Genomic DNA, 14,830 nt, shown 5'->3' on the forward strand with positions numbered 1-14,830 from the left:
ATTCACTTCAATGTCTACCTCCTCCTAGCCTTTGAATCAACCAAAAACAAGTATGAAAAATATGCTACATTCAATTCCTTTAGGTCTGCAGAAAAGCTATAGAAAAATCGCTGATTAACCCAACCTCAATTACATGAAATGAACTATGAGACAACTTTCCTCCAACCCAGACTTATCAAGGTAATGATGATGAGAAACTCTGCCTTTTCACTTACTTTTGCCACACTTTCTCTCCAAGGTGTACACTTTTGTAATGGACAGTGAGATGATCCCTACGACCAAAGCATTTTCCACATTCTTCACACTGATGAGCCTTCTCACCTTAAAGACCCAAATATTTTCGTTATAAGGTGCATTTCAATTTTTTTTTTATCCCCAGAAACAAATTATCCAACAGTAAGACAACACGGTAGAAAACATATACCAGGAAGGTAAAGCCACCCTTTATCTGGGCTGTTTGCCTTATATTCTTACTCAAATATCTTCCTTCAATGACTCTGTACTTATTTTTATGGGTGTGAAGCCTCCTCCCCACTTGGAGAAGGAATCAGTAGCCTTTTGCTGTACACTTCAAACCCTGACATTCAGTGTAACAGAGTAAGATAAATGAAAGGACTTCAAAACTCAGGATGTGTTTTAGGAATATGTAAGTCTGGATATCAAACACCTCAAATGAACGTACACTTAAGATGAGGCTGTCTTATGTTTATAAAAAGGACCTGAACATTTTCAGATCTTTGTGCTTTACTTTTAAAAGATTTTTCATCTGTGGGGATTTCTTACATTTGCAATGAGCCAAAATACAAATATAAAGGAAAATTCTAGATGAGTCCAATTTGTCATCTCTATTTTTTTTTTTTTTTTTTTTTGCAGTATGCGGGCCTCTCTCTGTTGCAGCCTCTCCTACCGCGGAGCACAGGCTCCGGACGCGCAGGCCCAGCGGCCATGGTTCACCGGCCCAGCCGCTCTGGGGCACGTGGGATCCTCCCGGACCAGGGCACGAACCCATGTCCCCTGCACTGGCAGGCAGACTCTCAACCACTGCACCACCAGGGAAGCCCCATGTCATCTCTATTCTTATATCCAGTTACAAAGGCTTGGCCTTTAAAAACCAGTCTCAACTTAACACCCGTGTGCAATTAAACCATGTGACCTCTGGGATTAGGAATTTAGAATTCTCCTGAAAATGGAAATGCGCAATTCCAGTGAGAAAGTCATCAGACCTTCAACATCTCTTAAAAGTGGCTATAACAACCGCAACCTGCCTCATTGGGGTCATTTAAGAAAATGTTATATCTGTTGCATACTTTATATTTTAATTATGTTTAAAATAATAATAATAATCACCTGTTCTACTGGGCTCATAGAGATGGCTCTTTCCCATTATTGTGCTCATATAGGTGGCTCTTTTAGCACTTCCTGAACATCAATCTGAGAGGAAAATACGAAATGAATCCCCAGAGTATAAAAATTATAAATACAGAATAAAGATCTGAAATTGATCAGGATTATTAAGGTACTCTTCCAAAGATAGGGCTTCAAAAATTCACTAGTACATCAACTTTAACACCCCAAGTATAATAACTCTCTTCAAGCATCCAAGTTTTGCTAACTTCTTTCAAATCCAATCAAAATGAGAAATATTATCTTGGCTTCTTCCTTCAAAGAAGTGCCAATAGTAATTACTGCACATATCTACATAATATGCAAAATGCAAACCTTGAGAATTTGATTAAAACAAATTTTAAAATACAGTTCGTGGTCATAAAGGGTAACCAAATGATTAAAATTACAGTGACCAAAAAACATGTCACAAAATTATGTCTCTTTCAGATGCTTTTTAAAAAAGGTTTTTACAATCAGCATTACAAAGAGGTGACCAAATATACCAAATCACTTAAATTACAGCCAAAATAAACATGATGTGGTTTTCAGGTGTTTTTGAAAAGGATCTTGGAAACATCATTACAAAACGCGCCTCACCTGAATGTATTTTCTTGTGCTTCGTAAGGTGATCGTGACGGATGAACGTTTTCCCACATTCATCGCACTCATACCTTTTATCGTCGTGATGTACTCGTAAGTGAAGTCTATAAAGAAAAAAATTGAAGCCCATTGACACTAGTGACACAGAAGGAAAAAAAAAATTGAAGCCCATTGACACTAGTGACACAGAAGGAAAAAACTTGGTTAACTCTAAATAACAAGAGCTGGCTGCTTACTCAACCACGCTCACCCATTATTTGCTCCATTTCTGACTTTCAGGGTCCTTCCCACTTTCACCACCTGACTCCAGGGCTCCCACTCACCAGTTTCAAAGCAGCACTTCAACATCTGCACAGGCTCCCACGACCTCTGGATGATACTCCTTCCTGACTTTAAGATCCTAAATCTGCTTCTGGGAACCTACCAAATGTCTAGGGGCGTCAGCCGATGTTGCAGAGGGAGCAAAAGGAGGACTGAATCAGATGGAATTAGAATCGGACACAGGGGGTAAGTGCACAAGTGACTTAAACATATGATGATAGCAAATTACTAAGGATTAATCCTATTCTGGACAACTGACACCACTTATACACTGACAGTTGAGAACTCAGCAAATTTAATAAGTAATCAACTTTCTGACAATCACATTTTACTACTTTTCTTCACACTAAACAAAGTGTGGCTCATTTCATAGTCACCCAAAAACAGATTATAAAAGGTTATTATAATAGGTTATTAAAATTCATTTAATTTGAATTACTTTTATCCCCACAATCCTCCAACTATATATCAATACATCCTAGTGAAATGAACAGCCTTCCCATTCAAGTTGTCCAAACAGGTATTGATTCCCCTATGACTAAAACCAGTAAATGGACTGGACTACATCTAAAGGGGAAACATTCTGTTTAAACTTAAAAAGAGGTAAGTAAGAAATGATAGTGTAAAAACTAGATTCTTAAGAATATTAACAAAATTTGAAATTGTATACATATCTCACAGTAAGTAATCTATTATTTATTCATTAAAAAACTTTTCATAAATTGCAAATGTAGTCAGCACTCAGCTATACAAATATTACGTAAGTTACAACTATTACTCAGAAAACATTCTAAAACTGAGAATCCTGGAATTTTCAATTTTGTCATATTTTCACATCAAAATATTCTTTGATAATTAGTACTGAAAAAATACACCAACTTTAGAACACCAGAGTTTTCATGAATTTTGATTCAGAGAAAAATAATGAAATATTTAAATGACAATGACTTAGTAAAGCATTCACCAAACTTAGTGATGAGGAAATATTTTAAAATATTTTATACTACAAAATGAATATTAAAAGGTAGGGGCAAAAGTCTACAGTCTTCTGCACAACTTTGCTTATCACAAGTGCTGAAACATGTTTTAATTCATCAAACAACTAACGCAATGATAAGAAAAGAGAGTTAAAGTGGAGATATAATTTTATCGTACCTAATATTGGGGAAAAAAATGGCTTGACCTACCTGTATGAGCTTCCATGACGAAAACTTTGCCCACAAATACTACAAAGATGAGGCTTTTCTCCACTATGGATTCTCAAATGTTCTTTCAAAGTAGTTCTGCATTAAAAAAATATATATATATATATATATTTAGCTACGGATTTTTTAATGCCAATGTATGTATTAAACACAGATTTCTAGAAAGCTTACTAGAACAGTGTTCAAGCTAACAGATAACAATGTCAATTATTCCCTTTTTCCTACAATATGTTTACTCTTTATTGGATTAGTAGCACCAGCACAATAAACATGTTTATTATGTCTCTCTCCTTAAAAAAAGCAAGTAATTTAACTTTGGCCTCCTTTGCCATTGGTTTGCTCTAAGATTTAATATATAGCTTATGTAAACTTCCAAGAAATACAAATGAGAAATGCTCAATTGTCACTACTGATTAGGTAAAACTGACATTAATTTTAGTGGACAGTGTTTAATAATATATAAGAAATCCAGTTTATCAGTACTACTCCTTTCCAATATGTGCTCAAAACTTGTTAAAAGAATGTTTTAAGGCAAAGAAAACTTTACAGGCACTTGTAATTTCCAGATGCCAACGTTATAAAGGGAAACCAAATAAAGGACACAACTCTTGCTAGCCCTACCGACCCTGGATGGGCCACTGTGTAACCACTGCTGCATTTCCGACAGTTCTAACATTCGGAGATTTCCCACGTACATACACTGCTGAGTAAGGATGGACAAAGTTATTCTGGGGGGGAAGAAAGGAAAACACATGGAAAGGTTGTTTTCTTTTTTGGTTTGTTTGCTTTTTGTTTTTACAGGAAGACCTTTAAGGGAAAAAAATTTATAATGCATAAACTATATGCATTATAATTTACTATATTGTTTATTATTGGTAAACTATAATTTACCAATCTGTAAATACAAGTTTTCATATAAATATAGCACATTGATTTTCCTGCCATCATACCCATTTGTTTTTTTTAAGGAAAGTGGCATTTCTAATCTTTTTAAAATAATGAACTTCTATATACTGAAGAATATAAATATACACATATTGTTTAAGGAACAGTACCAAACGCTGATATGCAGGATAAGACAGAGAACACTCCCATCCCTTACAACTCCCCACATGCTCCTCCCTGGTCCTATCCCCCACCACGTCCCTCTCTCAGAAATAACCATTTATGTAAGTATGCCCTTTCTTTGCTTTACTACCTATATAGTACAAATCACTAAACTATGTATCGTATGTTTTTGAAAAACTGAGTAGCAAGCACAAACCTAACAATATGGCCACTATTGGATAAAGGGCCCACAAGGTAATAGCAGCAGGGTCTCCGTGTCGGCCTGGCTGCTCAGCTTCCCTGAGCGTTGGCACCAGCCCTTTCCAGCCTGTCAGCAGTAAAGTCACGACCAAATACTGCAAAGCACAGGGTTCATCCCAACCAGAGCATCTGGCTGGCTGGAGGGGACCTGGTACTGGAATCTGGCAGAGACACGGTCAAAGTGAGTAGGCTGCTGTGTATATCTGGCTCCTAGGCGTACCATGACCTACGTCTAGTTCTCATGGACAGGTCACAAAACATTTCTGTGAAATGAAATGAGTATCCTCAGTTAAATCAAGCAGCCAGGCATACAGACAACAGCAGGAGCCTCTTAAGCATACAGGTACTATACAGCCAGCAGAATACAGATGAAAATTTGGGTCAGCGAGGGGGACATGGGGAGTTGCTGTTCATGGGTATGAGGTTTCAGTTACACAAGATGAGTAAGTTCTAGAGACCCAGTGTACAGCATTGTGCCTGTGGTTATCAACACCACATTGTACACCCAAACATGTGCTAAGAGGGTAGATCTCGTGTTAAATGTTCTTACCACAGTAAAACAATAAAGCCTTGGGGTCAGACCTACTCCAGCGTTCTGTCCACTAGTTAACAGAGGAAACATGTCAGCAGGGATCTTAGCACTGACTACCCTCAACATGTCATGGGTCACGGCCACTACGAGTATGGACTCAGTACCCGTCACATAATCACATGGGACACCCTGGGATCTTCATTCACCATCCTGCACATGGGACACCCTGGGATCTTCATTCACCATCCTCCCGTGAACTCCCTTTGCCTCTTTACCGTATTAAAAGTCCTGTTTCCTGGTCTTCCTCTTCATCAGTTTACTTTCTCATTCTGGTGAAGCACACATTCTAGGGGCTTCATGAGAAAGATTACAGTGAAAGCTAATTTTTTGACATCATGAAGAGTATCCTTATTATCCTCAGACTTGTTGACAGTTTGATTAAGAACAGAATTCTAGGTTGGAATTTCTTTTTTTTCCAAATTTTGAAGGTACAACTGGACCACCTTACTTCCAGGGCTGCTGCTCAGAGGGAAGTCCGAGTAACTCTCATTCTTAATTCCATGTGTGTGACTTTCTCCCTAGAAAAAACAGACAGGCTTCTCCTTGTCCCCAGTGTTCTGAAACATCATAGTGCTGCACCTTGGAGTAGGTTTATTTTCACCTAATGTCCTAAGCATTTAATGGGTCATTTCTGTCAGGCAACTCATGTCTTTCAGTTCTGGGAAATCATCTTGAACTATTTCAGTGATGATTTTATTCCCTTCCATCTTCTCTGTTCTTTCCTTCTGGACCTCTTGCCTGGTTTCCAAATGTTCTAATCTTTACTTTTCAGTTCTGTATTTTTTTGCTCTACTTTTTTGGAGATCCCTTAACTTTGTCCTGCAATCCATCTGTTAAGGTCTTTACTTTGTGGATCATGCTTTGAATTTCTGGGAGTTCTGATTTGTCACGTTAGTGACTCATTTGTATAACATCCTGTTCTTGTTTAATGGATTCTATATCTTCAACTGAGGATACTAGTAATTGTTTACTTCTTTTTTTGCAAGTTTTCTTCTTCCTGCATAATGTTTCCTTCAAGTTTTTGTTTCATTTTGTGTTGGAATAAATCTCCCATGTTAAAGGTTCTCCTTCTGTGTCTTGTAATTCTTCACTGTCTGCTCATGATTAAGTGTGATAGGCTAAACACAGATGGGAGGATCAGGGAGCATGGGTAGGCCTTGATGACTCTGTGTTTCACTGTAGGTGGTCTGGGTGTATTATTTACCAGGGAATATATTTGTCCTTTGGTTGCTCATGTTTTCAGGGAATTGTTTTCTAATCTACTGTCTGAAGGGTAAAATCTAAAAGCCAAGATGTCCAGCAGCAACGGCCTGTGTGGGTGACGGAAGAGAAGCCAATGATCTAACTTAACTTCTAGAGCAGTTCTGACTCTAGTGCTCCTTACTCCGCCTGTCCTTCACCCTAGTTCCAGAGGCATCTGAGACTGCCAGTTCCCATACCTTTCGTGGCTTCTGGGATGTAAGCTAGGTTCTCAATTTCTCCATTGCCACTTTGGGATCTGTCTTCCTCAGATCTGCTAAGTCAGTTACCACTGATACATCTGCTTTCTAGCTTCCAAACCTGTGTTGCTCTTGTCATTTTTCTGTCTGTCTTTGTAGCTTATGTCTTTAAAATAAATAAATGAATGAATAAACAACCTTCTACAACATATTACATAATTTCTTTTATCCTTAAATTTCAAATTAAAGCATAATTCAAGTATCTTGTGTCTTGTGTTACCCTAATCCTTATAAAATACATTCATTAATTATTTCTACATAACAGTACCAGGATATTTCTGGGTATTTAGATAATTCCTCACCTTTCTCGTACTGATTTCCCACAGATAAAGCAAGTCCATTTTCTCTTTCCACCATGGGTACACTCTATATGGCGTTTCAAATTTCCAGTGTCGTTAAACTGGCGACCGCATATATCACACGGAAAAGGACCTAAAAAGGAAAAAATAGTGTGCATCTAAACTTTAAGAATAGATACTAAGTTAAACTTAATACGTATGTTATAAATTCATGCCTACCACTACTAATGCATATATCATAACACAATCAATTATTATTTTTTACACAATTATTATTATTTTTTTACACAATCAATTATTTATTTATAGTTTTCTCTTCCCTTCTAGAGTGTTTATTTTATTCCCAGCAGACAGGATACAATCATCTCTATATTCCCAAAGCTGAGTATGGCACCACGCATCTAATATAACAAAAGCTGAATAAACTAATGAGTTTATTATAAACTGAAACAGCCAGTTCCTAGTTTGAAATCAGACCGGGTCAAACTAAAAAATGTTACATACCGAATTTCTGGGGAAAGGAGGTAATGGGAAGCCTTAAAGAACCAACAGAACACTAACAGAGCTCATGGTTTGGAAAGGCACTGCTGCTCCTTAGAGCCAAAAGATCTTAGTGACACTGCCTCTACCGAAAAGACTGTGGCACATTTCTGTTTAGTCGTACAAAATTAAATACACATTTCTTACAGTAATATTGACCTTAGCTGGATTCAAAATTTCACCATGATTTTACCAAATCACTGGAGAGAAGACAGAGTTCTACTGAAGGGCAAACTGAAAAGATGACAAAGGATGTGTGAAAAAGAAGTATAACTCAGCTTGCTTCACCCCCCCACCCCGATATCTGTGGATTCAACCAACTCCAGATAGAAAATATTTGAAAAAAATTCCAGAAAGTTCCAAAAAGCAAAACTTAAATTTGCCAGGCACTGGCAACCATTCACATAGCATTTATATTGTGTTTACAACTACTGAAATAGTATTTACATTGTATTAGGTATTATAAGTAATCTAAAGATGATTTAAAGTATACAGGAGGATGTGCACAGGTTATATGCAAATGCTACACCATTTTATACAAGGGACTGGGGCATCCTTGGATTTGGGTATCTGGAGAGGTCCTGGAACCCACCCCCATGGATACTGAGGGGCAACTGTATTCCTCATTGTGCAATACAGCCTTGAAAATATCTGAGGATGGCTGTCCTGTCTCCCTTTCCCAAACAAAATATTTCAAGGTCCTTCAAAAGTTTTTCAGATAACATGATTTTAAAGCCCTATGTTGCCATAATTACCCACCTCTAGAATATATGTCACTATCCATTTTGAATGTGTTATCCATAAATGAATGTAATATTCCAGATCAATTTAAAATCAGCCAGATGATTACCTTCCTAATTCTGAACATTTTTATTAACGTAGTTTAAAACTACAGTTGTTTTTGTCAGTCATATGACGTTACTGGTTCAGACTGTGCCTCTGCTGTTAATAAGCCCATCTGAAAAGTGAGGCATTTGGATTCTGTACTATTTTGAAGCTCTGCAACTCCTAATGATTAACAAGAGTCAGATCATTCCTATGTGTACAACTTCGTATTTATTCTTAATTAATTTTAACTTTTTTTTTAAAGCAGAGAGTTTTTGTTTTTACTTCTTTATTTTCTGCTCTATCAACTATCCCTGCCAGCTTTATGTCATGTAGCATACTGATAAAGCATGAAATATATTATTTTAATCCAAGTTGTCAATAAAAACATTGAATAGGATAGGGAAAACGCTACTTGAGAGATAATAATTCATTATTGGGAGTAACTGTCATAAATGTACCTAACTGTACTACCATCTGGAACACAAGTCTCTACCTTGGCCATAAGCATGAGGGAAAGAATTCATCAAATACAATATTGAATTTCAAATATACTAAGTTTACTACACTGTCTGAAAAATGAGTTTTTTCCAAGACAAAAATGCCTACCCCCAGGCACTCACAAACCTATCCAACAATCAACTATAAATAAATGCAGTTATGACCATGAACACATCTGCCACCAGAAAACAAAACAAAACAAACCCCATATTTACTCATCTCCAAGAACAGCAGCAAATCCAGTACCCCTCCCCACATACATGACCTCCTTCTCCTAGTGATTCAACAGCCTCCTCCAGCATGACGTGACCACCAACAGTTGCTATGCTGCTCCTAGGAAAACTAATCTACTTACCCAGATGGAACTTCTCTTGATGCTTTAACCGTGCAAATCGTGATTTAAAATGTTCTTCACAATAGGTACACTTAAAAGGTTTATCTTGAGAATGGAGAATCATATGTTCCTCCAAGTGTGGTCTTCGAGTAAAAGATTTCTTACAAATCTAAGAGAAAATGCACATAAAATGTAAGGGAACCTGAATTTAAAATAAAAATACAAAGCTCATGATGAGAAATTAACACATATATTCAAGTAGCTAAAGAGAAATTTCTCCTAAAAGAAAAAACTTACCAGAAGTATAATCAACTATTGTGCAGAAAAAATACCTTGGAGGAATTACAGTAAGAATTTACTTTAAATTAGTACTAAAGTTAGCTAAATTTCAACACCATACATTTCTAATAGGCTAATTCCTAAGATCATACAGTAATCACACTATCTTAATCCTGGTCAACATTTCTAAATCCATTAAATTTATATTTTAAATCGAGGGCTTCCGGGAAGATGGCAGAGGAGTATGACATGGAGATCGCCTTCCTCCCCATAGATACACCAGAAATACATCTACACGTGGAGCAACTCCGGCAGAGCACCTACTGAACGCTGGCAGAACACCTCAGACCTCCCTAAAGGCAAGAAACCCCTCACGTACCTGGGTAGGGCAAAAGAAAAAAGAATAAACAGAGACAAAAGGATAGAGACAGGACCTGCACCAGTGGAAGGGAGCTGTGAAGGAGGAAAGGTTTCCACACACTAGAAGCCCCATCGCGGGCGGAGAATGTAGGTGGCGGAGGGGGCAGCTTCGAGGCCGCGGAGGAGAGCACAGCAACAGGGGTGCGGGGGGCAAAGCGGGGAGATTCCCGCACAGAGGATCAGGGCCGACCGGCACTCACCAGCCCTAGAGGCTTGTCTGCTCGCCCGCTGGGGCGGGTGGGGCTGCGAGCTGAGGCTCGGGCTTTGGTTGGAGCGCCGGGAGAGGACTGGGGTTGGCGGTGTGAGCACAGCCTGCAGGGTGTTGGTGCGCCATGGCTGGCCGGGAGGGAGTCCGGGGAAGAGTCTGGACCTGCCGAAGAGGCAAGAGACTTTTTCTTGCCCCTTTGTTTCCTGGTGCGCGAGGAGAGGGGATTAAGAACGCTGCTTAAATAAGCTCCAGAGACGGGCGCGAGCCGTGGCTGACAGTGTGGACCCCAGAGACGGGCATGAGACGCTAAGGCTGCTGCTGCCGCCACCAAGAAGCCTGTGTGCGAGCACAGGTCACTGTCCACACCCCGCTTTCGGGGAGCCTGTGCAGCCCGCCACTGCCAGGGTCCCGTGATCCAGGGACAACTTCCCTGGGAGAACACACGGCACGCCTCAGGGTGTGGCATCGTCATGCCGGCCTCTGCCGCCGCAGGCCCGCCCCGCACTCCGTACCCCTCCCTCCCCCCCGCCTGAGTGAGCCAAAGCCCCCAAATCAGCGGCTCCTTTAAGCCCGTCCTGTCTGAGCGGAAAAACAGAGGCCCTCAGGTGACCTACAGGCAGAGGCGGGGCCAAATCCAAAGCTGAGCCCCGGGAGCCGTGCGAACAAAGAAGAGAAAGAGAAATCTCTCCCAGCAGCCTCAGAAGCAGCGGATTAAAGCTCCACAATCAACTTGATGTACCCTGCATGTGTGGAATACATGAATAGACAGCGAATCATCCCAAATTGAGGAGGTGGACTTTGAGAGCAAGATTTATGGTTTTTTCTCCTCTTCCTCTTTTTGTGTGTATGTATATGCTTCTGTGTGCGATTTTGTCTGTATAGCTTTGCTTCCACCATTTGTCCGAGGGTTCTATCCATCCGTGTTTTTTTTCTTTTTTCCTTAATAATTACTTTTCGTTTTAATAACTTTATTTTATTTTACTTTATCTTCATTCTTTCTTTCCTTCCTTCCCTCCTTTAGACAACAAATCATCCCAAATTGAGGAGGTGGACTTTGAGAACAAGATTTATGATTTTTTTCCCCTTTTCCTCTTTTTGTGAGTGTGTATGCTTCTGTGTGAGATTTTGTCTGTATAGCTTTGCTTCCACCATTTGTCTGAGGGGTCTATCTGTCCGTTTTTTGTTTCTCTTAATAATTATTTTTTTATTTTAATAACTTTATTATATTTTATCTTATTTTATTTTACTTTATCTTCTTTCTTTTTTTCCTTCCTCTCTCCCTCCCTCCCTCTGTCCTTTCTTTCTTTCTTTCTTTCTTTCTACTTCTACTACTTCTTTCTTTCTACTTTTTCTCCCTTTTATTCTGAGCCGTGTGGATGAAAGGCTCTTGGTGCTGCAGCCAGGAGTCAGTGCTGTGCCTCTGAGGTGGGAGAGCCAACTTCAGGACACTGGTCCACAAGAGACCTCCCAGCTCCACATGATACCAGATGGCGAAAATCTCCCAGAGATCTCCATCTCAACACCAGTACCCAGCTTCACTCAACGACCAGAAAGCTACAGTGCTGGACATCCTGTGCCAAACAATTAGCAAGACAGGAACACAACCCCACCCATTAGCAGAGAGGCTGCCTAAAATTATAATAAATCCACAGACACCCCAAAACACACCACCATATGTGGACCTGCCCACCAGAAAGACAAGATCCAGCCTCATCCACCTGAACACAGGCACTAGTCTCCTGCACCAGGAAGCCTACAGAACCCACTGAACCAATCTTAGCCACTGGGGACAGACACCAAAAACAACGGGAACTACGAACCTGCAGCCTGCAAAAAGAAGACCCCAAACACAGTAAGATAAGCAAAATGAGAAGACAGAAAAACACACAGCAGATGAAGGAGCAAGATAAAAACCCACCAGACCTAATGAATGAAGAGGAAATAGGCAGTCTACCTGAAAAAGAATCCAGAATAATGATAGTAAAGATGATCCAAAATCTTGGAAATAGAATAGACAAAATGCAAGAAACATTTAACAAGGACCTAGAAGAACTAAAGATAAAAGAAACAATGATTATCAACATAATAAATAAAATGAAAAATACTCTAGATGGGATCAATAGCAGAATAACTGAGGCAGAGGAACGGATAAATGACCTGGAAGATAAAATAGTGGAAATAACTACTGCAGAGCAGAATAAAGAAAAAAGAATCAAAAGAACTGAGGACAGTCTCAGAGACCTCTGGGACAACATTAAACGCACCAACATTCGAATTATAGGGGTTCCAGAAAAAGAAGAGAAAAAGAAAGGGACTGAGGAAATATTTGAAGAGATTATAGTTGAAAACTTCCCTAATATGAGAAAGGAAATAGTTAATCAAGTCCAGGAAGCACAGAGAGTTCCATACAGGATAAATCCAAGGAGGAATACGCCAAGACACATATTAGTCAAACTGTCAAAAATTAAATACAAGAAAACATATTAAAAGCAGCAAGGGAAAAACAACAAATAACACACAAGGGAATCCCCATAAGGTTAACAGCTGATCTTTCAGCAGAAACTCTGCAAGCCAGAAGGGACTGGCAGGACATATTTAAAGTGATGAATGAGAAAAACCTGCAACCAAGATTACTCTACCCAGCAAGGATCTCATTCAGACTTCACAGAGAAATTAAAACCTTCACAGACACGCAAAAGCTGAGAGAGTTCAGCACCACCAAACCAGCTCTAAAACAACTGCTAAAGGAACTTCTCTAGGCAAGAAACACAAGAGAAGGAAAAGACCTACAATAACGAACCCAAAACAATTAAGAAAATGGGAATAGGAACATACATATCGATAATTACCTTAAATGTAAATGGACTAAATGCTCCCACCAAAAGACACAGATTGGCTGAATGGATACAAAAACAAGACCCATGTATTTGCTGTCTACAAGAGACCCACTTCAGACCTACAGACACATACAGACTGAAAGAAGGGGATGGAAAAAGATATTCCATACAAATGGAAACCAAAAGAAAGCTGGAGTAGCAATTCTCATATCAGACAAAATAGACTTTAAAATAAAGACTATTACAAGAGACAAAGAAGGACACTACATAATGATCAAGGGATTGATCCAAGAAGATATAACAATTCTAAATATTTATGCACCCAACATAGAAGCACCTCAATATATAAGGCAAATACTAACAGCCATAAAAGGGGAAATTGACAGTAACACATTCATAGTAGGGGACTTTAACACCCCACTTTAACCAATGGACAGATCATCCAAAATGAAAATAAATAAGGAAATACAAGCTTTAAATGACACATTAAACAAGATGGACTTAATTGATATTTATAGGACATTCCATCCAAAAACAACAGAATACACATTTTTCTCAAGTGCTCATGGAACATTCTCCAGGATAGATCACATCTTGGGTCACAAATCAAGCCTTGGTAAATTTAAGAATACTGAAATTGTACCAAGTATCTTTTCTGACCACAACGCTATGGGACTAGATATCAATTACAGGAAAAGATCTGTAAAAAATACAAACACACGGAAGCTAAACAATACACTACTTAATAACGAAGTGATCACTGAAGAAATCAAAGAGGAAATAAAAAAATACCTAGAAACAGACGACAATGGAGACACGATGACCCAAAATCTACGGGATGCAGCAAAAGCAGTTCTAAGACGGAAGTTTATAGCAATACAATCCTACCTTAAGAAACAGGAAACATCTCGAATAAACAACCTAACCTTGCACCTAAAGCAATTAGAGAAAGAAGAACAAAAAAACCCCAAAGTTAGCAGATGGAAAGAAATCATAAAGATCAGATCAGAAATGAATGAAAAAGAAATGAAGGAAACAATAGCAAAGATCAATAAAACTAAAAGATGGTTCTTTGAGAAGATAAACAAAATTGATAAACCATTAGCCAGACTCATCAAGAAAAAAAGGGAGAACAGTCAAATCAATAGAATTAGAAATGAAAAAGGAGAAGTAACAACTGATACTGCAGAAATACAAAAGATCATGAGAGATTACTACAAGCAACTCTATGCCAATAAAATGGACAACCTGGAAGAAATGGACAAATTCTTAGAAATGCACAACCTGCCAAGACTGAATCAGGAAGAAATAGAAAATATGAACAGATCAATCACAAGCACTGAAATTGAAACTGTGATTAAAAATCTTCCAACAAACAAAAGCCCAGGACCAGATGGCTTCACAGGCGAATTCTATCAAACATTTAGAGAAGAGCTAACACCTATCCTTCTCAAACTCTTCCAAAATATAGCAGAGGGAGGAACACTCCCAAACTCATTCTACGAGGCCACCATCACCCTGATACCAAAACCAGACAAGGATGTCACAAAGAAAGAAAACTACAGGCCAATAACACTGATGAACATAGATGCAAAAATCCTCAACAAAATACTAGCAAACAGAATCCAACAGCACATTAAATGGATCATACACCATGATCAAGTGGGGTTTATTCC

The 14,830-nt window shown here is 38.9% G+C and overlaps 1 protein-coding gene across 1 annotated transcript in view; it reads right to left on the reverse strand.

The window, feature by feature from the left end:
• ZBTB41 (zinc finger and BTB domain containing 41) overlaps nt 1-14,830 on the reverse strand; it is a 46,977-nt gene that overhangs the window by 15,415 nt on the left and 16,732 nt on the right. The window contains 5 exon segments of the mRNA XM_032647442.1: nt 216-321; nt 1,984-2,090; nt 3,495-3,590; nt 7,214-7,343; nt 9,432-9,579. Of these exon segments, the coding sequence (XP_032503333.1) occupies nt 216-321; nt 1,984-2,090; nt 3,495-3,590; nt 7,214-7,343; nt 9,432-9,579 (587 nt within the window).

This window comes from Phocoena sinus, chromosome 1 (genome assembly GCF_008692025.1).
Source record: "Phocoena sinus isolate mPhoSin1 chromosome 1, mPhoSin1.pri, whole genome shotgun sequence".
Taxonomy (NCBI): Eukaryota; Metazoa; Chordata; class Mammalia; order Artiodactyla; family Phocoenidae; genus Phocoena; species Phocoena sinus.